We start from the raw sequence: 21,730 nt of genomic DNA on the forward strand, positions 1-21,730 counted from the left end.
CCTCAGGAAGTCCCAAGACAGCGATTGTTGTTTCCCAATGAGATTGTGCGGCCTTGGCGGTTGCTTTACGGTGACAGGTAGCCACAAGGTACGTGCTGGCCGTATCAATGGTGACGGCAAGCCACGCTTGTGGTTGAAAGGGCGCATACCAGGTAAAGTCAGTCTGCCAGATCTGGTTAGGCTCCAAGCCCCGGGGGTTAACACCCGCCCCCCACAAAGGACTATGTTGACAGTATGGACAGGTGGCTACCACTGCTCTTACGTCTGAGATGGAAATGTTGCACGATTTGGCTAGTCCACGTGCACCTATGTGAAAGTGGTCATGGAGTGCGCGCGCATCCTGAAGGGTGTACACCCGCGTCGCGGCTTGGTCTGCCACTGCGTTACCCCTTTGGTAGTATCCAGGGACATTGGTATGGCTCTTTACATGTAATATGGACACAGTACTTCCGCGATCCTGTAGATGGCGCTCAAGCATACAGGCAATATCCGTGCCCGCCCAGCCGGGCGTGGCCATGGAGGCCAGGAGCTTAAAGACAAACATAGAATCTGTGACAATGTTTACATGGCCCTCATACAGTAAGTCGAGAGCCAGGCACACGGCTTTAGCCTCCAAAAATTGTACTGATTGAGCAGTATCCTGGGCAGAAACAGACTGCCATTCACCCTTGTCTTGCCATACTACTACCGCTTGGCCCGTCTGTGACGAGGCATCTGTAAAGACTGTCAGGCCTGGTTGAGGTCGCGTCAGTACCCGGACTGACGCGGATGGGTGAATAATGCGCAAGTGAGTCCAACCTTGGAGCGTTGGCCCACATCGTATCTTCCCAGGGTATCCCTCTAAAACTAGCACTATTTTTTCCTGGTTGCATAATTGCTCCTCCCAGCACTGGGTTTTATACGGGAGCCAGAGAGTGGAGGGTTCGGTACCAAACATACGCAGAGCGGCCGTCCGCATCTTCGTTATCATGGCCGCTAGCACACTAGAGTGGGGCACAAATGCACTATGCATTTGCGAGGAAAACAGCCACCACAGGGCCGCTGGCCGCTCGCACGGCCCTTGCCCAAGCAAACCCACTGCCCCACGCTCTGTCAGCGAGCAGTAACCCTCAATAGGGTGTCCAGGGTCCCACCGGTCCAGACCCCCTTCCGCCATCCGGCAGCTGATCTGTTCCAGTGCATGCTGGGCCACCTCAGACAGTTCCCGTTTTTCCCAGGGTTGTTCGCCCTTAAGTAGCTCGTATAGCGGGACATAACAGAAGGCGAAATACCCAAGATGGGGCGGAGCCATTGGAGGGCTCCCACAAGGACTTGGACATCGTGTAGGGTCTCTACCTTGGGACTGAGTTTCACTGGGAGAACCGAAATTCTTGTGGGAGAAACTAGCATACCAAGATATCGGGCCTGGGTGCCTCTCTGTACTTTCGTGGCCTGTATGGCCAGGCCATTGGCAGCAAGCTGCGCGATGACGGCATGCTCCAATTGGGTCAGCAGGACAATGTTGTCTGCTGCAAGGAGGAGATCATCCATGTAATGGTAATATGAACCTGCGGAAACGTCTGCCGGATGGGCTCCAGGGCAAGGCCGACGGCCCGTTGGCAAATGGTTGGAGAATTTTTCATGCCCTGGGGCAAGACGGTCCAATGATACCGCCGAGCAGGGCCCGTTAAATTAATAGGTGGTAAGGTAAATGCAAAGCGCTCACGATCCTCTGGGTGCAGGGGAATGGAGAAGAAGCAGTCTTTGATATCTAAAACAACTACTGGCCAGTGCTGGGGAAGCGCAGATGGGACCGGCAGCCCCGGTTGGAGGGGCCCGAAGTCCCGCAGGGCCTGATTAATCGCGCGCAAATCATGTAATAATCGGAATTTGCCAGGCTCTTTTTTAGGGATGACAAATATGGGAGCGTTCCAAGGACTCAAACTCTCCTCCAGATGCCCTTGTTCAACCTCCCGTTGGACTAGTTCGTGCACGGCCTGAAGTTTCAACCGGGACAGGGGCCACTGCTCAATCCAGATGGGTTCATCACTTAGCCAGCGCAGTTTTACCGTAAATTCAAGACCCATCAGGAAGACAGCGGCCCCCCCCCTAAATTTGTTAACCGTAGCTGTAGTTGGTTAAGGGCATCGCGGCCTAATAAGGCCTGGTGAATGTCGGTGACATATGGTCGCACCCGCACCACGAGGATGCCGTGATGGGGGTCTTCGATTTTGCAAAGTAATTCCTGGGTGCTCTGTTCTGCTTGAACCTGACCGCCCACCCCGCAAATGTTGCTTGCGGCTGAGGTAGGCCAGCTCGACGGCCAGAGATGGCGAGGAAAACAGGAGCGATCCGCGCCAGTGTCGCACAGGCATGTCACGTAGACATGCTGGGCAACCCTGGGGAGGTGGAAACAGGCCGGTATCAGTGGCCTCTCACACATATCTAAGGCCAAGGCCAGGCAGTCTGGGTGTCTTCGCGGGGCAACTGCGGGGAGCGCTGCCCCTGGGCTGTCATAGCGCGAGATGTTTCCTGCCGGGGGGGGCTCCCGCGCTGCACCCGCCCTGGCTGCCCGTTTCCCTGCTGCATAAGCGATGGTTTGTGCTGTGGGCAACTGCGCAGACGATGCCCTATCTGACCACAGCCCCAGCATCCTGCTGGCTGAGGGCCTTTGTTCGCTGGCCCCTGGGGACAGGTCGCTCGTACATGCCCTCTGCGCCCGCATCGAAAACACACCGGTCCTGGTTCCCCACCCCCGCGGAATTCTCGGATAGCTGCCGCCATGAGTTGGGCGAGCTGGGTTACCCCGGACGGCACATTCTGGGCATGCTCCAAGACATGCTTTATGGTTGCCCCTATCGACGCTCCTTTTGGCGCCGTGAGCAGTGCGCTCTTAGTCTGCTCATTGCCCTGCTGACGAATACACTCCAGCATAATTGCGTTCTTGGCCTCCCCCGGCAAGGTTGCTGCCGATTCTAGGGAGGCCTGCAAACGGTTGCAAAAATCGGCAAAATTTTCCATTAATCCTTGCTTCACCTGTGTCCATGGTTCGGGGGGTTTCACATAACGCTGCAGATCATTGAACGCTTCACGGGCTGCCCGCGCTGTGGCGTTCAATTCTGCAGTCCGTAGACCGGCCGCTTGCTGTTGGGCGGTTAGCCCTGCATCAGACCCTTTCAAGCGCCCCAAAGTGGAGTGTCTGAGGGGGCTCTGCGGATCTTGCGTCGCCTGTATCAACGTTTGATGTAGCCTACTCGCCCACTGCTCTTTCCACAGGACATTCTCAGTCGGTGTTAAAATCATCTGCGGTAATTGGCGGCAGTCCGCCGGGGTGGCCGGGCCTGCACCCAACAGGTTATCAAGCATTGCCTGCGTGAGCGGGTGATTCAGGCCGTGTTCTGCCTTTGTTTTAATCAATTGTGTAATCACTTTAGCATCCCAAGGCCGCCACTCCGTCCCCGCTGCGGTTACAGTCACAGGAAACATCTGTACCGCTGCTCCCAGGCGGACGGCCAAACCAGATAGCAACACATCTTTAGCAACAAGGTCCCAATTGGGCAGCTGGATTGCGTCACTGCTTCGCTTCCCATCCCCTTGCTGCACTATACGTTTCTGCCTCCCAAATTCTTCCTCCAATCGTTGCAGCACCTCGAGCACCTTGCGCAAGTCTGAGCTAAGTTCTGAGTGGCCTTGACTGCCTGGGTTATCTTGACTACCACCTCTCCCCACGTCCTGTTGTTCTTTCCATTCTCCTTCACCCCTCGCCCTCGTTGTGCCCACATCCTGTCGCTCAGACGAGTGCGCAGCCGCTGATGGACCGCGCATACGCCGCAACTGCTCCGTTAATTTCTGCATGTCTGCATCAGCTTCTGTCCTGCTCCTCTCTCCCCCCGGTGCTCCCTCGGCTCCCCAATTAGGCTTAATCAAGCACCCCGGTAGCCATTCGTCGGCAGGCACCACCGGACGCCTGTCGATGGGGGCCAATGGACGCGAGGCGTCTGTGTCAGTTCCTGTCCTATCTCCCTCTCCTCCCGCTGTCCCCGTGTCTCTCCACGTTTGTCTAATCAAGCATCCCGGTAACCAGTCGTCGGCAGGCACCACCGGACGCCTGTCGATGGGGGCCAATGGACGCGAGGCATCTGTGTCAGTTCCTGTCCTATCTCCCTCTCCTCCCGCTGTCCCCGTGTCTCTCCACGTTTGTCTAATCAAGCATCCCGGTAACCAGTCGTCGGCAGGCACCACCGGACACCTGTTGACGGGAGCCGATGGAAGCGAGGCGTCTGCCTCACTCTCAGGCTCTTCCAGGACAGGAGGCAATCCTCCGTCGCCCGGAGTGTAATGGGCGGCTCACAACTCCTCCCAAGGATAACCAGGAGGTGTAGGATTACGCGTTTGCGGCGCTGCAGCCGACACGGGCTGCACCGGCAGAACTTGCGGCCCCAATGGGGACAAAGGGTTCTCATCAGCGTTGTCAGCCGCTTGCGTCACCGATTTGGATACCCCCGGCGAGTCCGAGGGGTCCCCCGTTTGGGTGCCCCGCAGCTGTGAGCCATACAGCAAGCCCTGTGCTGCCTGCCAAGTCTCCTGCTCCACCCGCGCTCGGCGAAGCAGGGTAAGCACGACACCCCAAGCCTTAAAGTCTTTTCCCGAGTGGCCGGACATAGTCCGCTCTGCTAACACCTCGGAGCACCGAGGCCAATTTGATGAAATAAGAATGTCCGCAGGGCGCTGCACGGCACCCTCCGGGATTAGGCGTTCAACATACGCCGAAATTGCGCTCGACTTCACAGAAGTTCCCCATTCCTTCGCGAACGTTTGAATTACCTTAATCACCGCTTCCATCATCTGGTGCCACCCCCGTCGCCCCGGCGACCACCCTCAAACAATCACATCGGGGTCACCACTTTGTTGCCGTCGCAACAATACCCAGAGTTAGGGTGAGGTCAGGAGCCCGCAACACTGCCCGCCCCTGGGCCACACCACACTGACTCCCTAAGGAGGATGCGGCAAATGGCGTTTATTGCGTCATTACAATTCTTTATATACGCGCTCGCACTGTCTTTTCCTGTCTTAGCCCTGCCTCGTCGTGACGTCACATCCCGTGATCTTCCGCAACGCCCCGTTTCGCCTACCACAGCCAACCTAACATCTACTGAAAATTGTGTCTAGCAACTGTTTTTTTGTGCTTTTAAGGAATTTCTTTCTAAGGAGTACTATTATGTCATTTGCAGTGACTTCCATTCTGAAGTTAGTAACTAACCAGAACTTACACAGTTTGAAGTTATCCAACCGCTTTACTCTATCATCAGCTCTTTAAGCTACTTTCAGAATTCATTCTAAGTAGAGGAACATACACTATGGCAAGCCCAAGTTTTATCTTCATTGTATTCTGAGAAATGAGACTAATATTCCCACTGTTTAGATGACCAAGTCACAGACAATGTCAACAAAAGCAACTGCTACTCCCACTCCTTGCTCAAGCAAGAAAACACTTATTTAAACAAGTGAGTGGCTGGTCCAGCACACTTTATGTTATTATCTCATCTGGGCATGTTCCTCCATTCAGGCCCAGCTGAGCAAGCAGCTTAGGTCCATGGCATACAAAAAAGCTGCTAGAAAACAAGTCAGGTTGTACACTAGCAGTGTATTGGCTTGGCCTCAGTAACCACATTTGATTATGTGCCTACATTCACCTGTGGCTGGCAACACCAGCACACCATGATTTAAGATGTAGGTACCTTGCATTTAGCACAGGTAGAGGAAAAGACCCACCACGAGAGGCACAGACACACTGTAACTTCAGGCCTGAAGCATCCTTCTATAAGGAGGAGAGACTACAGTCTGGAAATCACTGCCAGGACAAACAGTTAATAAATACAAAGAATCAGCCAGTGAGCACACACGGTAATCCATTATTATTTATTAGCTGTACAGCAGTATATTCTCCTTCCCAGCTTTCAAATCCCATTACATATTTTATAACAGTTTTTCCCATGTTGGCTTCCTAAAATAATGAAAAATATCACACAGTACAGCTAAGTACAAAAACGCATCAACCTAGGGTCTGATAGCTAAACTGATCGCTCTCTTAAAAGCGATACATAGAAGAAAAATTTGTTTGAAATCAGCAAGACTGAGGCTCTATAAAAAGCTTACATATTTTAACATGTGACAGTTTATATACAGGCATCATTTGTATTTCACATTATTCCTTTTGTCTCTATTAGAAATCCAAAATTGTGTAATTACTGACCTATTAATATTTCCTGGCCCAGGTTTTGAGGGCTGCAGTGACCCACTTATAAATCACCACTTCTGCCTTAACATAGGATTCATAAACACAAAATACAACTACAAGACAGAGCAAAGAAAATGTAGTCGTAAAATTATAACTCAAAAGGAAGGTTAATTATACATGTTTCAAATGCCAGTTGTGTACTTCAAAACCAGATTTCACATGTGGGTTATCTGTTGATCTTCAAGGAGTACTCTGGGTACCTTTCTCTACATGATTGGTTATCAACAGCTTTTCCAACATTCACACTCTATAAAGGTCTCTTGTCACTTGGTTTGAAAGGAATTAAAATACCGGGGTTTATTTAAACTGCGTTTTTGCATACCTCTTAACTAATGAAAAAAGATTAAAATGTTAAAAAAAAAAAAAAAAAGTTATTTACAAGCTTGACCATTACAGAAATGCTTTGCAGAAAGCAAAGCATATTAAGGACAGAAACCAGTTGGAGCATGCCAAAACTTCCGTGTGCAGCTGACTCGGAAATCCGGAACTAGTCGGTGGGGAAAAGCAAAAACATTTTAACAGTCTAGAACCCTCTCAAGTCTGCATTTACAGTTAGAAACACTACTGAGAAAAGGAGGCTCACAGACTCTGCGAACTGGAAGTCCAGAGTGGTTTACCATGTACTCTAGTCAAGGCTTCCATTTTTGTATATTAAAACTTGTTGCATGTAAACACTGTCCTTGGATCAGCTTTACAATGCAGCTCAGAGCAAAACTAATCAAGCATCTCACAGGACACCCTGAAGGACTCCAAAATATTTCCTAATGTTCCATGATCCTGTAATGCTAACATAAAACAGCAAGTTCTAGTTAAATCACATTCTAACATCATTTTAAGTTTTATTTCCCAGTAAGTTTGGTAAAATGGTCTAAAATGATGCATTTCCCAAAGCCAAGAAAAAAGGTAAAAGGAAAAATAGATTTGAGCCGCTTAAACACAGCCCAGGCCAGTTCAGCCAGCCAGTATAGTCGTCTTCCATCACTGGTCCATCATGCTGAGAATCATCTCAGGAGTGAGGTCTCCATTGGGAGCTTCCACTACAGCAGGTTGAGCTTCTTCTTCTTCCTCTACTGGTTCTGCATCAGGTTCTTTCTTTACCTCAACTATAGTATTTTCAATTTCACCAGTGTTCTGGTCTTCAACCTGAATGATTGCTGCAGCTAGAAGGGCAGAAAAGAAAGGGGATGGGGAGGAGGAGGAAAATGACAGATTTTTACTGGTTCCAGGGCTGGCCTGCACCTCCCTCAGATGACTTTTTCAGTAGATACTTAGACTTTTGCATAGAAAGCAAAGGAGGGGCTCCCAATAAAGACACATTCCCACCTCAGGGCAGAATAATTCAGCCTGCCTCTCATTCATCCAAGTATCAAGCCCCTACCTCCCTGGCTCCTGTGTGAAGATGTTTTAGCAGCAAATTTCAAAAGATATATAGGAATATATGAGACAGTATTTAAGCAATTTTTACAGAGTAATCAAGTAAGACTATCAATATACAGGTGCACCTCAAATCAGCTCCTCTGCACTTAGAGTAAGGCAAAGTTTCAGTCAGATTCAGAGTCCACAGTGACACTAGTGAATGTAGTCAATGCTTCTGCAGGCTGTAAGCCTAGGAAGGACATGTGCTGTATTTGGAGCACTGATCAAACAGCCAAGCCACCAGGCAGCATTCACCCCTTGAAGGAAGAACTGCTTCCTGGACTTTCTAAAATTTTACTTAGACTTTGTATAGTTATTGATTTCTATGCTTAAGAAGAAACCTCTGTGGAGTTGCAACTACGCAATATTTATGCTATGCTCCAAACTACAGGTCTGAAGCGTGTTTGCTTGTAGTAATATTTGCAAAAGTCTACATACATAAAATACTATGGTGGTTCTTGTAACAGTTTCTTTAACAGCAAGTGCAACATGAGCAGACACCCAGCAAGTGGGACAAAAAAAAAAAAAAAGAAAAGAAAGAAAGACAAAACAAAGTTTGCACACACACTTATTAACTGGAATGTTATCAAAGAAAAAAAACAAATCCTGTCATCTCCTTTTTGCATGATCTGAAACAGGCAAAAGGCATGTTCCCTAACACCCAGGAAATGCTTGCAACAAGCATCATGCACAAGGAAGATCATAGCAAGCTAGAGAAAAGTGCAGCTATTTACTTTTTAAATAAGCTCACTTGAGGGCAGGAGTTCTCTGATGAGAGCTGCCAAATCCAAGGAAGATGCAGTTCAAACAAGCATTGTAACGTAAGCTTCAAGTAGTGACTTACGCTGGGATTGTTTTGGTCGGGTGGCAGCTTTGCCTGGTGGTCTTCCTCTTCGTTTCTTACTAGGAGGTGGTGCAGCAACCTCTTGCTCAACTTCTGGTTCAGCCTCAATTTCTACTGCTGTCTCCTCTTCATCTTCATTATCATCCAAATCTGGTTCAGCACTTTCCTCTAGGAAAAAAAAAAATCCTCGAAGAAGTGCATTAAGCAAGTCTTTCGTTTAAAGAGGTTAAACACATTCACCTACAAAGAGCCATTACTTAATCCTCAACTGAAGGGAGCTGGCTCTGGTAACAGAGAAGGCGAATGAGGCCTGTGCTAGGAACCTAGTGGCACAGACTCAGTTTGTTACTCCTACATTAAAGGGAACAAAATGCCATTCAGAAAGGGAAAGAAAACATGATTTCACTTGGTGGCAGTGACTTCAATACCTCTATGAAACACTCCAGAAGTCAAGAGTGATCCAACAGTAAGTCTCCTAGCCCTCAAGAAACAGTAGCACTGTACTTATCTTTTTCTGTAACGTAGATCAGCAACTGGGGTAGCAGTTCCTGAACACCGCAACTAGTGTTCAGGACCTCAATGTCAAGTTGAAAATAGTAAAGTCACATGGAACTGGGGAGGTCTTAAGCATCACAGTTGAACACAGCTTTGCAGACATCTTGCCATGCTTTCTAGGATCATCAACATACCATAGGTCATCAATCAGTGACCAAGAGCATTTTCTCCAAGACCTCTCTTTATGACGTAGAACAGCCTATTTTATGAGGCCCTGCCCACCAACTGATTTATGATAGCACCTCCCCTCCATGCCAACTAACTGCACTTCTTAGAAAGTGATTCCAGTCCAATGGTGCTCACGACAAGTTTTAACTTCTTGCAATTTTTTTGTAGTTTATTGAGCTAATGGCGCAAAGTTTTATACTTCAGGACATCCCTGAAATTACCAGTTAGCACCATCAATGTGCCCAGAATACTCCATGCAAAACCAAATCAGACAAAAAGCAATAAAAGGTGTCAAGGGGAACAGACTGTCAGAAGGGTAAAATGACTGCCCCAGAATGTCTAAGCATGTCCACTGCACAGAAGAGTAGCTTATCTTCCTCATGAAGAGGTGAGCCATTGCATGAGGCATACTTCCATTTATCTGAGGGGGAAGAATGAACTGTAGAGATTTCATTTTCTTAGAAGCAGCAATAATGGCTCTAATACTTTTCAGTTAAGAGAGACACCCAAAAAGTATCCAAGCTGCACAACTGTTGACCAGGGTGTGATAAAAATGATTACTATCAAGTGAAAAATACCTTCAAAAAGGTGGCCATTGGTCTTTGGGATTCCACAAAGATGAGGCGTCATAACACATACCAGGCCTCAACTTCAAATCTCACAAGTAAATTAAGACAGAAAACAGAAAGCAGCCAAACATACCAGGGTTAACTATACGCTGCCATCTTATGGGTGCATTCCTGGCTTGAAAAAAGATCAGTTCAACATCCCAGAAAGACTGCAAATACTCTGGATATGATGTGCTTTCATCCCCCTCAGTCAGATTATGCTGAAGGGATTGATTTTATCGCCACAAGATCTCACATTAGCATCTATTTGTTCTGTGCGTTACTGCTTTCCAGACATTTCCTCATGTCTGTAAGCACCTACTTCCTTATGTACAAGGAGGTATGCATGTGCTGCGCTATTGTACGCAGTCATTCAAAGACAAATTTCTTTTATTGAATTTTTCAGGTCCTACCTTTTTAGAGCTTCTTCATATTTTCCTCAGATCTCAACTTTTATCAACTAACAGTCTGTCTACTTCAGCAGCTGACAGGCCAAAGCAGGGGACAACATGACTTTAGTACTGGAAAAAAGTATCAGACAGTGTACTAACACACAGAAGAGCATGCAAGGCAGACAACTGCAGTCTAGGCAAAGGGTAACAGACACAGCACTTTTTTCCCCAACTACTGAGTCTCGGAAGAGGTCCAGGACAGCCAAATTCACACCATCCTTCCTAAACACACATAGTCCGCTATGTACATACATACACGATCATTTTTTTCCCCTTATCGAGTACATAAAGGCCTTTCAGGTACCAAACCAAACCTGCAGAACTGGCAAACAGCTAACAAAGAAACAATGAATCACAAGCCTGTAATGCTAAGAAGGTACTGAGCTGAATCTTACCACTATCAGAGGAATCTTCTTTCTTAGAGCGCATTTTTCTCTTTCTGCCACGTTTGCCCTTCTTTGTCTCTCCTCCATTCTCTCCTTCCCCACCACCTGGGCCAGAAAAACTATCAGCATGTCTGGCCATTGTGTCCTGTTCAGAATGGGGGAAAAAAAAAACAAAACAAAAAAAAACAACACGCATTGAAATCAAGATCAGATATTCTGGCCATGTGTTTACACAGACATTTCTGACTGCTTGTCTCTTTTTCCTCTTTGTAATGGAAAAATATTTACCAAATATAGGTAAATTTCACTAACTTCTACTCATAAAGTTGAGTTTTCCTACTGCTCATGATGCTACTGCTAGCACATGCCAGTATCAGTATCAATACCAGAGCCTCCTCTCAGAGAGCAGCAAGTGCCACCTTTTAAAAGATCAGTGTTGTGCCTTGTGCCCCAGCCACCCTTTTCTTTGAGTAACAGGGCTCCTCCTTTCTAAAACCCCCCTTCAACCAAAAAGCACAACTCAAAATGTATTTACACACACACACACACACACACACACACACACTCCCTTACCCTGCCAGTGAAAGTTTTACCACACTTGGAACAGACAAATGCAGCAGGGACAAAGTTGGGATCATGGTATCGTTTGAAGTGCTTATCAAGGTGCTGTTTTTGACGGAAGGTTTTATCACAATGGCTACAGGCATGAGGCTTTTCTCCAGTATGGGTCCGTTTATGCATGATCATGTGCCACTCCTGGTAGGGACAAACCAAAGAGAAAGAATAACTTGAAAACTTTCAGATGTAGACACTGAGAAATTTATTTCTGCAGGCAAGACGAGGTCAAACACTTTAGTCCAAGAAAAACACCCAGGAGAAGATGGTCCTGCCCGAGTGCAACCACACTCTGATTGATGGCATATTCGGTCCTACCTACTTCCATCCTCCAAGCAACTCTAGCTCTTTGTCAACAGATATGCCAAGGTTGTGACTTAACTCCCTTAAAAGATACTCTCCACAGGGGAGCACTTCAGCAGAAAGAAAAAGCCACTGAGCTCTCCCATGCCCTTAAAATAAATAAATAAAAGTCAGAGAGCTAACACTGATTTTGAAAGTTCGTCAAACTTAACAGATAAGATTTCTTAGCTTACATGTTTAGCTCCTGTTCGAATGCTCTTAAGGGGTGTCAGTCCCACCAGCTTACCTTCCTGCATGCATAATCACACTGGTCACACTTGAAGCGCTTCTCATTCTTGTGAGACTTTTGATGCTGTTTGAGGGCATATTGCTCATGAAACACAGCATCACAGTATCGACACTTCTTGCCCTGCTCAGTGTAGGAATGCTGCTTTCGCAAATGGACACCTAGGAATGCAAGAACCAGAGCCTTTAATCACATCACGGCTATCCAAGGGTGAAAGAGCCTGGTATGCAATCTCTCAGTGTCTTTCCCTCTGTATACTCTTGAGTTCAGGTGAGAAAAGTAAACTGTTAATTTGAGATTCTATCAAAAAATTAATAGGCTTATAATTAACAGCAATCAACATAATTTCTTGACAGAACTGTCTAGTCAAAAGCTTAGAAAGGTTTTTTTAAAGGATTCTAGATTTGGTTAATATCAGCAATCTGTGCTGATACACTTGCATTTGATAAAGGGTTTGATGATATACCACATAACTTATATTCAAAATTCACTATCTGCAAAATACAGCAGGATTCTTAGACTGTTAGTGTGTAGACTGTTTCAAAAATCCATCTCAAAAACATAGCAGCCAGATCACTGATGCCCAGGACTGCTTCGGACAATCTGTAAGGATTCTCTTGGAAGACAGAGCAACATAAATTTTTGCTATTGAAGTTCATGCAACAGATGAAGTAAAGTCAAGGTAAAACACAGCACTGTCCTCAAGACACTTAAGACCACTCTGAATTGCCTGAATACAGTCAGAAGCCAGGCAATACATTGGGAAGCAGGATTTTTTGCAGGATTAGAAGTCAAAGTGACAGGACAAGAGGGTAACAGGGGTACCAACAGCTAACCCCTATCAGAGGTTTTAATCACTTTAAAATCCTCCAAATATGAGCATATTGCACCTGCACAAGGTAGCCTGCTGTAGCTTGAACAATCATTATGAAAAAAAAAATCTTCACAGCTATTCTGTTTTTTCCTGTTATAGATCAGTACTTGTTTGCTTCATAGACACTTGGTGTCATCGTCTCAACGTGTCCTTCATTGTAGCACTTTACATCTGTTTGTTATGAGGGAGAACCTACCTTCCCGTTATCTGGTTGATATTTTGCTTATAGACAGAATTATGCCAAATCTCAGCCTTTTCTTCACTGAGAAAGATTATCTTCAATTGCTCTGGGAGTAGTACTATTTTTCACCTTCTTGTATATCATAAAAGAGAGCTTGTCTGCTAGAATCATGGGGAACTGCTCACCAGGTCAACACTCTCCTACTGCAAGGACTCAGGGCTTTTGTGACAACTCAGTCTCTCCTATTCTGTCTGTGGCACACAGCTCCACTTCCTGAAAAATGAAACTGTTTAGGCTAATTCAAGCCTTTCAGCTTGATGAAGATATATCTGGGTGATAATTAATGGCCTCCAATACATAGGAGGTCACGCCAAATGACCTTCCGATTTCTCGGACCTTAAGTCGTACAGTTAAAATATTCGTCTACGTTCAATAAATGCCTCGCACCTATGGACATGAAAATAACTTGCCTTGGATGCTTGAAAAACATGCTGCATTTTCAAATAGTGAAAAGCAATTGAAAGTGCTGTTCCCATAGCATGCAGCAGTTACTGTAAGCTAAAAGGCTAAAAGTATGTATTACCAGCCACACTTCTAAGCCTGTGCTTCATTTTGTGCAGTTACTGGATTTACTAGGTTAAAGCGGGGGGAAGACAGCTGATGGGTTACATGAACTCTAATTTTGGGAAGGCATGTTTTGTGTAGCCTTCTGCAGTAACTTCGCTAATGGACACATTGCCAAGATACATACCCAAGTCCCTCTTTCTTGCTATAACAGTATCACAGTGAGGACAGTGAAATTTGGCCACATTCTCCGTATGTTTCTGTAAAATGTGCAACTTCATGTTACCACTCCGAGTGAAGTGAGCATGGCAGATGTAACATTCATATGGCTTCTCTCCTACAGTAACGGAAGGAAAAAAAGTAGCACAAGCACTTTTATTAACAAGAAATCTAATCAAAAGGCCCTAAAATAAAATAACTCCCCAGAAACCAGCAAACAGCTCAATGATGTTTCTTTCTCTAGAAGTTTTAGTTCCCGTAAATATCTTTCTACAACACAAAGACAAAACAAATTCACTCTTGAGCAAATGAGTTAATTATTAGTCCTTACAATGAGAAACACATTCAAGACCTACATGCCAGATGCTGGAACACTGTGAACATCAAATTTGAGATTTTCTTTTGAATGCTCATACATACAAGCACATTTCTGTCATTAAATTTTAGCAGCCTCATTAGTTTAGCACTCCAGCAGTGTTCCATGCTAGAAAAAAAAGTCCTATTTCTATCACAGAAAAAACTAAGGATCTTCACAAACTGCATCCAGACACTGTTGCAATTACACTCAAGAATGAAACTAAAAATGGCTATAACCTTCAGTGGGAAGTAAAACATCAATAAAGAAGATATTGCTCATCTTCATACTGAAAAGGGGCCTGTATTCTGTCACCTCACAGTGAAGGCAAAAATCAGAATCCTCCAGCACATTTCTCAGTGCAATTACTAGTGTCAGTTTATGAATTCATTAATGTTGATAAACAGTGCATTCTCTTCAGCTACAGACTTCATGATAATTTTACATTAAACTTGAATACTTCATTTTGCTGACTCCGAGCATGAGCACCATTATGCACTGTCCCAGCACTCAGACACCAGCACACAGACAGCGTGCTAAAAGCATGACATCAGTACCAGAGTGGGTCCTCATGTGCCTCTTCAGCGTGTAAGTATCCCTGCTGGCATAGCTGCACAAGCTGCACTGGAACGGACGCTCTCCAGTGTGAGAGCGAATGTGGCGTTTCAATTTGGTAACCTGAAAGCCAAGAGCAAGACTGGAGTTAGTAAGCATGAATAGGTAAGATTTCCAAAGTAAAAGAAATCAGTCAAAAATTTTGTTACAGTAACATTTTGTTTCAGTAGCAAGGTTAAAAATAATACAACCAACCAACCTGCTTCAGTGCCAGTCTTGCACTGCCATGTAACCACTCATACTCCCTTTCCCACTCTGTTCCACCTCCCAGCTTTATTCCCAGTCTTGCTCCTACATTCAAAGCAGCCAGATTTTGTCTCCTGCGCTCACCTTACTGGCATCAACCATCTCAACGTCAGAGGATAAGCTAAAATTTGAAAGCATCCTGGACAGACACAGAGAAAAAGCGTTCCAGGAAAGCATGCACCCAGGAACACTGCAGATGTTCTTCCACAGGGTGCCTCCTGGGATGCCCTCCAGTTACTTTCAGGAAGAAGATAAATCAGTAACTCAATAAAAAAGCCCTAGTCCTACAATCAAGGTGACTTAATCCCTTTACGCTCCTGCCATTATCTAGGAGGCATGAACATAGCTTAAGAATTAGCAGACATGAACGGAAAGCATTTTCTGCTTCAGTAAGAGCAAGCTGCACCAACTGCTGTCTATAAAACCCTGCAATCAGCTCACATAGGACCAACTTGCTTATTCTTTCCTAATTCATGCACTGCAACACAATGCATTCAGCACTTGAAACCTCAGGGCCTGGAATTACAACATCGCAGTCACAGCTCAAAGTTTTGTTTGTTTTTTTAATAAATAAATAAATAAATAGATAAAACTTGAAAGACCCACAAAACCCCCAGCATCCCCCCCACAAAAAAAGAAACCCAAAACATACACACACAAACTGAAACACCCACACCCAGAAAACTCAATAAATAAATAAAAGAAGATTAAGCACCCAATTCAACATCTCCACTGTAACCTTCCTCCACTGCACAGATCAGTTCTTAAAAATTTTGTTCGTGACCGTGCTCAGATTTCCTATCCCCATCTTGCAATGTAGTTTTTATTACATTTTAAAAGCTGTCCTGCAGCACAAGCAACAGTGCTGCTTAGGGCACAGGGTAGAACATTCAAGTAAGCTTTATTTCCTCAAGCAAATTAGACAACCTCTTAGAATTAGCAAAGCTGTTTTTCACTAATTTGGGAAAGCGCCATTCATTTTGGCAGCAGTCACTTTATCAGCAGATATGTAAGACGAAAAGTGCACATTTCAAAATTGGAGAGCATCTCTAGTCTTAAAGTACATTCTACTCAGCAGAGGGAGGTGATCCTGCCCCTCCACTCAGCCCTGGGGAGGCCGCATCTTGAGTACTGTGTTCAGTTCTGGGCTCCCCAGTACAAGAGAGACACGGAGCTACTGGAGAGAGTCCAGTGGAGGGCTATGAGGATGATCAGAGGGCTGGAGCATCTGCTCTCTGAGGAACGGCTGCGAGAACTGGGCCTGTTTAGCCTGGGGAACAGAAGCTTGAGGGGGGATCTTATCAGTGTGTATAAGTATCAGAAGGGAGGGCATCAAGAGGATGGGGACAAACTCTTCTCAGTTGTCCCACACAACAGCACAAGAGGCAATGGGGCAAAAACTGAAGCACAGGAAGTTCCGCCTGAACGTGAGGAGGAATTTCTTCACTGTGAGAGTGACAGAGCAGTGGAAGAGGTTACCCAGAGAGGTTGTGAAGTCTCCTTCTCTGGAGATATTCAAAGCCCTCCTGGATGCAATCCTGTCTAACATGCTCTAGGTGACCCTGCTTGAGCAGGGGGTTTGGACTAGATGATCTCCAGACGTCCCTTCCAACGTTACTGATTCTGTAATTCATAACCCATTTACTCAGAGGCTTTTCCAAAATGGTCAAAAGTTTGTAACAGATGATGAATAAGTCTTGAAGCATACAAGCATGTACTTGGCACTGTGACAATTAACATACCGCCACACTAGCATAATCACACATTGAACATTTGAATGGTTTCTCGTGGGTGTGTTTGTAGTGGCAATGCCGAACCAACTCTCCACTGGTCACAAAGGCCATGTCGCAATCTGGGCACTTGTGAGGGCGAGTACCTGATCATTTGCAGGAAAACAGGAAGATGGTGACATTCAGATTTAGTGGCAAAAAATATGACACAGCTTCTCCCTCTCCACCCCCCCCACCATGAATCAGCAATGTTCCTTTTGTTCTGAAAGATTAGATTACAGCAGCAAATGGCACGCAGGCGTCATAGCCTTTGTATAAACAGCCAATGGACGGAAGATACTGCTAGAGAGTGTACATGCTTTCAATGAGGGAAACAAACTCCCCTATTTTCTTATCACTTGGCTATTTGCAAATTTCAAACCATTCAGTTAGATAATGCAGAGGTATGAAAAGAAAGCTAAGAACATGAATTGCACTTTTTTGGCAGAAGGGTCAAAAGAACATCGTTTAAATTTGATGACAGTTCCGAAATTACTCCTATATTAAGTTTTATAACAGAAACTTAAGTGAGGAACAATGGAAACATGCTTTCATTCCTACATGTTTTACTGGTCCAATTTATAACCTATTCCCTGTTTTGTTTTTCTCCTCCATCTGCCTTCTGTTTAGCTCCAGCCTCACCTTATTTTTCCATAGGAAGCAATGGCAGCACAAATCTCAGAACACAGCAAACTGAGGGCCCTAATAACTACCCAAGACAAACAGAATGTTTTCTACAGCTTTAAGTAACTTCGGATCAATCCCAGAGTTAGTTTTTGTATCTATGTACAGAATGAGCTTTGCACCTAACATGGTCAGGTGAAAAATTGCTCTCACAGGGGAAGAAAAAAAAATAATAAAGAAAGAGAGCAGCATTGCATAGTTTGTTCCTTTACAGCTTGTCCCATAGAGGAAATCTGACAGATTCAGATAGACCCAATCTGCCCATAGAATAAAGACAGGGTAGATTCTATTAGAAGAATGTACACAAAGGTCTGAGTACCTGTGTGAGTGTTGAGGTGCTTCCTCAGTAATTTGACTGTCCAAAAAGCCCTGCCACAGAGATGGCACTTATGTGGTCGTTCATCAGTGTGGCTTTTCATATGGCGGTCCAAGTTAGAACGACGTGGACAAGTGTAACTGCACAGCTCGCACTGGAATGTCTTCTTTACACCTAGCCATGAAGGAAGTCACTTTTATTTTTGGCAGAACCGTGGTTCACTGTATGAGTGTTGAGGTGCTTCCTCAGTAATGAGACTGTCCGAAAAGCTCCACCCCCCAAAAACTAATTATACCACTGGTTCCTGATGCAAAGCTTTATTGTACACAATAATCTCTTGAATATGCATTACAGCAAAAAGCAGAACCTTTTCAACTGTAGTGATATGGGAATATTAATACCACAGCATCACACAAGGCAAATGAGCTCCTTTGCAAGCCTATAGACAGGAGAGAGTAGGTTTGCCCAGAAAACAGAGCTGAGAGCTCTCATACAAAACGGTAAGTGACACTGAGCATGCCTGCTTCGCTCCCATTTGCATCTACTCAATCACTTCAACTGTACTGCAAGGTGCAGTCACAACCAGTGCAGTTTAGAAATCCGCTTACAAACCCACCTTTCTTTTTGATTTTGGTTGGTTTAGGTGGCTTCATGTTACCCACTACTTTTTCTGCATTGACCTCAGACAACAAACCCTCCTGTTGCTCCTCTTCAAAGTCATACACAGAGACATCCACATCTTTGCCTTCCTCAGTGTAGCATAGCTTACTCTTTTGGTTTTTCTTTGTTTTTTTGGCTGGTGGCTGATAGTCTGGATCTTTTTGCCAATTAGGATCTTCTTGGGGCTGAAGTTCACCTTGTTCCAGTGTCTCCACCTCACCATTTGCACCCACTTTCACTACCTGGAAGCCTTCTGGTAAAGGGGGAGTGTGACAGATCATGGGCTCTCCCTCTTGCAGGCCTTCTTGGGAAACCTCATTTTCATATGCTCCCAGAAGTTCTTCCACAGAAGTGGTGGCAAGTACTTCAAGTACCAGTACTTCAAGCTCACCAAGATTTATAGGCTGCTCTTCCATATTAACAACCTGAGGTGTTATGATCTGTGTGTCATCCACTGTAGCCTCCGTTTCCTGAGGCACTGCACCTTCCATTACTTCAGTCTTCATTTGAAGAAGTGTTGGATCCAACTGTTCCATCATAACCATCTGCACACCACTGTTGACATCCTGAACTACTTCACACCCATCTGCTTGGTTTGGTGGTATATGACAAGCATCGTCCTCCTGCCCAGCTTCACGGCGTCTTTCATAGGTTTTTCTCTCTTTTCCCTTAATAAAAGTTTCTGATTCTTCCACAATAGCTTCAACTGCCTCACCTTCCGTTTCACCTTCTTGCTGTTAAAAAAACAAACAAACAAACAAAAAAAAAAAAAAAGAAGAGAGAATATTGCACATCATCTAATGTAATAATGTGCCATAATAATGGCACACACCCCACAGAGGGACAAGTGGCCTAACCGAAAACCATCAGCTCAACAGCAATAGTATACTGCAGCCAGTTTTATGAAAACAAATCCAAAACTGTAAGCATTAGTCTCTGCTAGCGTATTGTCGCTGTAAATCAAGGTGATCACAGAATCCTGCCTGGAGTGAAATAGCCGCTGTACCAGTTTCATGGAAAGGAAGGAAAGCAAGGAAGAGAGATTAAGGGATATGTATGTTTCTCTTTCTCAAGGACTGCAAATTGCTAAGGCAAGTGATACGGCATGATTACTCCTTATTACCAATCTGTGTAAAATAAATAAGCTGAATATCAGAAGCGGTCCTGTGCTATAATCACATTATTTTTATGTCATTAGAAATCTTACATGTAAAAAAGCTGACTCCGTAAAGCACAATAGAAATCTGGACCCCCCCTTCAAAAAAAAAAACAACCTCCCCCAACAACCGCATTAAAACAAAAAAAATCTTAGTCTGAGAATAGTGATTTTTTTCCCCCTAAGAAAAAGCTTTGAGAATGCAAAGCAAGAATTTAAGTCTTCAGAGTTACTCTAAATTAAGTTCATATTTCATGTAAAACTCCAGCTCCAAACAGCTATTTCCTCTATGTTTAGACTTCTCTGAACAACACTTGATTGGCATCTTCTCTTAAAAAAAAAAAAAAAAAAGAAAAAAAAAGGAAAAAGAAGAAAAAAGAAAGAAAGAAAAACAAGGATAAGTAAATTTCTTGGGAGTATCCTGAGCTTCATTCCTGTTTCCATTTATGGGCACTGCCTTGCCTCAGAAGGCAGAACACAGGATGAACTTGAGCACAGTGCCCTCTGTGGGTCGAAGGAGCCCCAGGATGCAGACAAGGCTCAGTTAAAATTTTATTTCAATCTAAATGGTCTGGACTCAGAGCTACACGACTCCAGTGATTTCTCATGAAAACTAGGCTAAATCTAGCCAGGGCATCAACAGCATGTAATAATTCTAAAGCTCAGTATTTTAGCAGGTAGGTCTTAATTTTAACTCTCAAAACATTTGTATAAAAGCATTATCTCCTTTTTGACAAATTTCTCCTCTCTTCTCTCTTGCCTCAACAACCCAGCATTATTCTCTACACAGGATTGTTTCAAAACCCCTCAGAACACTCTAAGACACCCCCAAACACCTGCCACCTTCAAAAAAACCCATCCCCACCCCCCCAAACCCCCAAAAAATCACACAGAACTAACTCCACCCTATCATCTTATGAAGCTTGTGATCAAATTCTAATTCCAATCCCAGGGCTGATAGGAGACATCCACATTTTCTCATTTTATCTGTTGGCCTCTCAGACCAACTAATAGGACCTCTTAAAGCTATCTTTTAAACTCCGTACATTTCGTATCATGTCACTACCAGCTGTCTAAACATAGCCTTGAGCATTCGTTTCTGAAATACATGGGCATATATACATAACATGAAACGTAGCTCTCAGTCTTTATTAGACTTCAGAAATACAAGACATGTAATTATTATTATTTTAGACAATACTCGCTTTTACTGTTACGGCCTTTTCTAGTATCCTGCACTACTTCTTTGAGAAAAAGATGTTCCTCTCTTTTTTCAGTCTGCTTGGACTAGGGTCACTTACTAATGTGCAGCCTTGATAGTCTCTATGTTTCTTGTGGGCAGCAGCAGTCTCCAGGGGGCACCAGATACCCAGAAATACTGACATACGGTTTCATGTGCACTCCCTGCAGGGATCCTGCTTCTCCTTTTTCTTAACACTCATCAGCTTTTCAAGTCACAGCAAATCCACATGGACAAACAGCTGAAGAACACGAGATGATGCAAGTACTTTGCACTAGCCAGCAGGCGATCAGAACGGAGCTTTGGTCTTTAGCCTGCAGCAATTGTGAAAGCGTGCCCAGTTGGGCTGACACCCCTGGCCTCCAAGTGACTGACGCCCAAGTCACCTCAGAGCCACAAACAGCAGACAGGGCCCTGCCACTGACCTGCACGCCGCTCAGCCACAAGCCATCTCACAAGCCTGACCGTAGCACCGGCCTATCACGCACGCAGGCACAAGGCACTTCCCAACCACCACCACCACCAGTAGCCACAGCATTGGCCTGTCACGCACGCACGCACAAGCCACCTCACAGCCACCACCAGCAGCCTGCGCAGCAGCGCTCGCCTCAGAGGCACTCCAGTACTACGCAATCAAGAGATGCAAACGGCAACAACATCACCCCACTGGCCTAGCAGCCGCTGCTTCTCAGCTCACCGCACAACCACTAGCACCTGACGCGGGCCTGCGACTGGCCTGCAAGGCAAACAGCCCAAACTCAGCGCACGCTCCCAAACATCACACAACAGCCTCACGCTGGCCTCTTACGCCCTCACGCAGCAGCAACCTCACAACTCCGGACAGCAGGCAGCAGCCGAGCATTGCAGTGTCACGCACTGAGGCTGTTAGAGAAATACTGTGAGAAAAACCTTGCAAATAGTTAACAAGACTCAAGGACAAG

General features: G+C 45.3%; 1 protein-coding gene across 1 annotated transcript; it reads right to left on the minus strand.

Moving 5' to 3' along the window:
• Positions 1-7,255: 7,255 nt before the first annotated feature.
• On the minus strand, positions 7,256-20,607 carry LOC134149661 (transcriptional repressor CTCF-like). The gene is made up of 11 exons (XM_062592895.1): positions 20,596-20,607; positions 18,350-19,127; positions 17,737-17,907; positions 16,707-16,840; positions 14,661-14,781; positions 13,717-13,866; positions 11,911-12,071; positions 11,280-11,462; positions 10,716-10,851; positions 8,538-8,705; positions 7,256-7,437 (listed from the first exon to the last, which is right to left on the minus strand). The coding sequence occupies exons 1-11, from the start codon at positions 20,605-20,607 to the stop codon at positions 7,256-7,258; spliced, it is 2,196 nt and encodes a 731-aa protein (XP_062448879.1).
• Positions 20,608-21,730: the final 1,123 nt, after the last annotated feature.

Source organism: Rhea pennata, chromosome 21 (assembly GCF_028389875.1).
Source record: "Rhea pennata isolate bPtePen1 chromosome 21, bPtePen1.pri, whole genome shotgun sequence".
Lineage (NCBI taxonomy): Eukaryota > Metazoa > Chordata > Aves > Rheiformes > Rheidae > Rhea > Rhea pennata.

Bases quoted from the DNA above. Each gene is read 5' to 3' on its own strand.
- LOC134149661 (XM_062592895.1), bottom strand. The intron at 11,463-11,910 runs GTAAGCTGGTGG...TGTCCCTACCAG, and splicing joins GTGATTATGCATGCAGGAAG to GAGTGGCACATGATCATGCA. The intron at 7,438-8,537 runs GTAAGTCACTAC...CTGCCCTTCTAG, and splicing joins CCGACCAAAACAATCCCAGC to CTGCAGCAATCATTCAGGTT.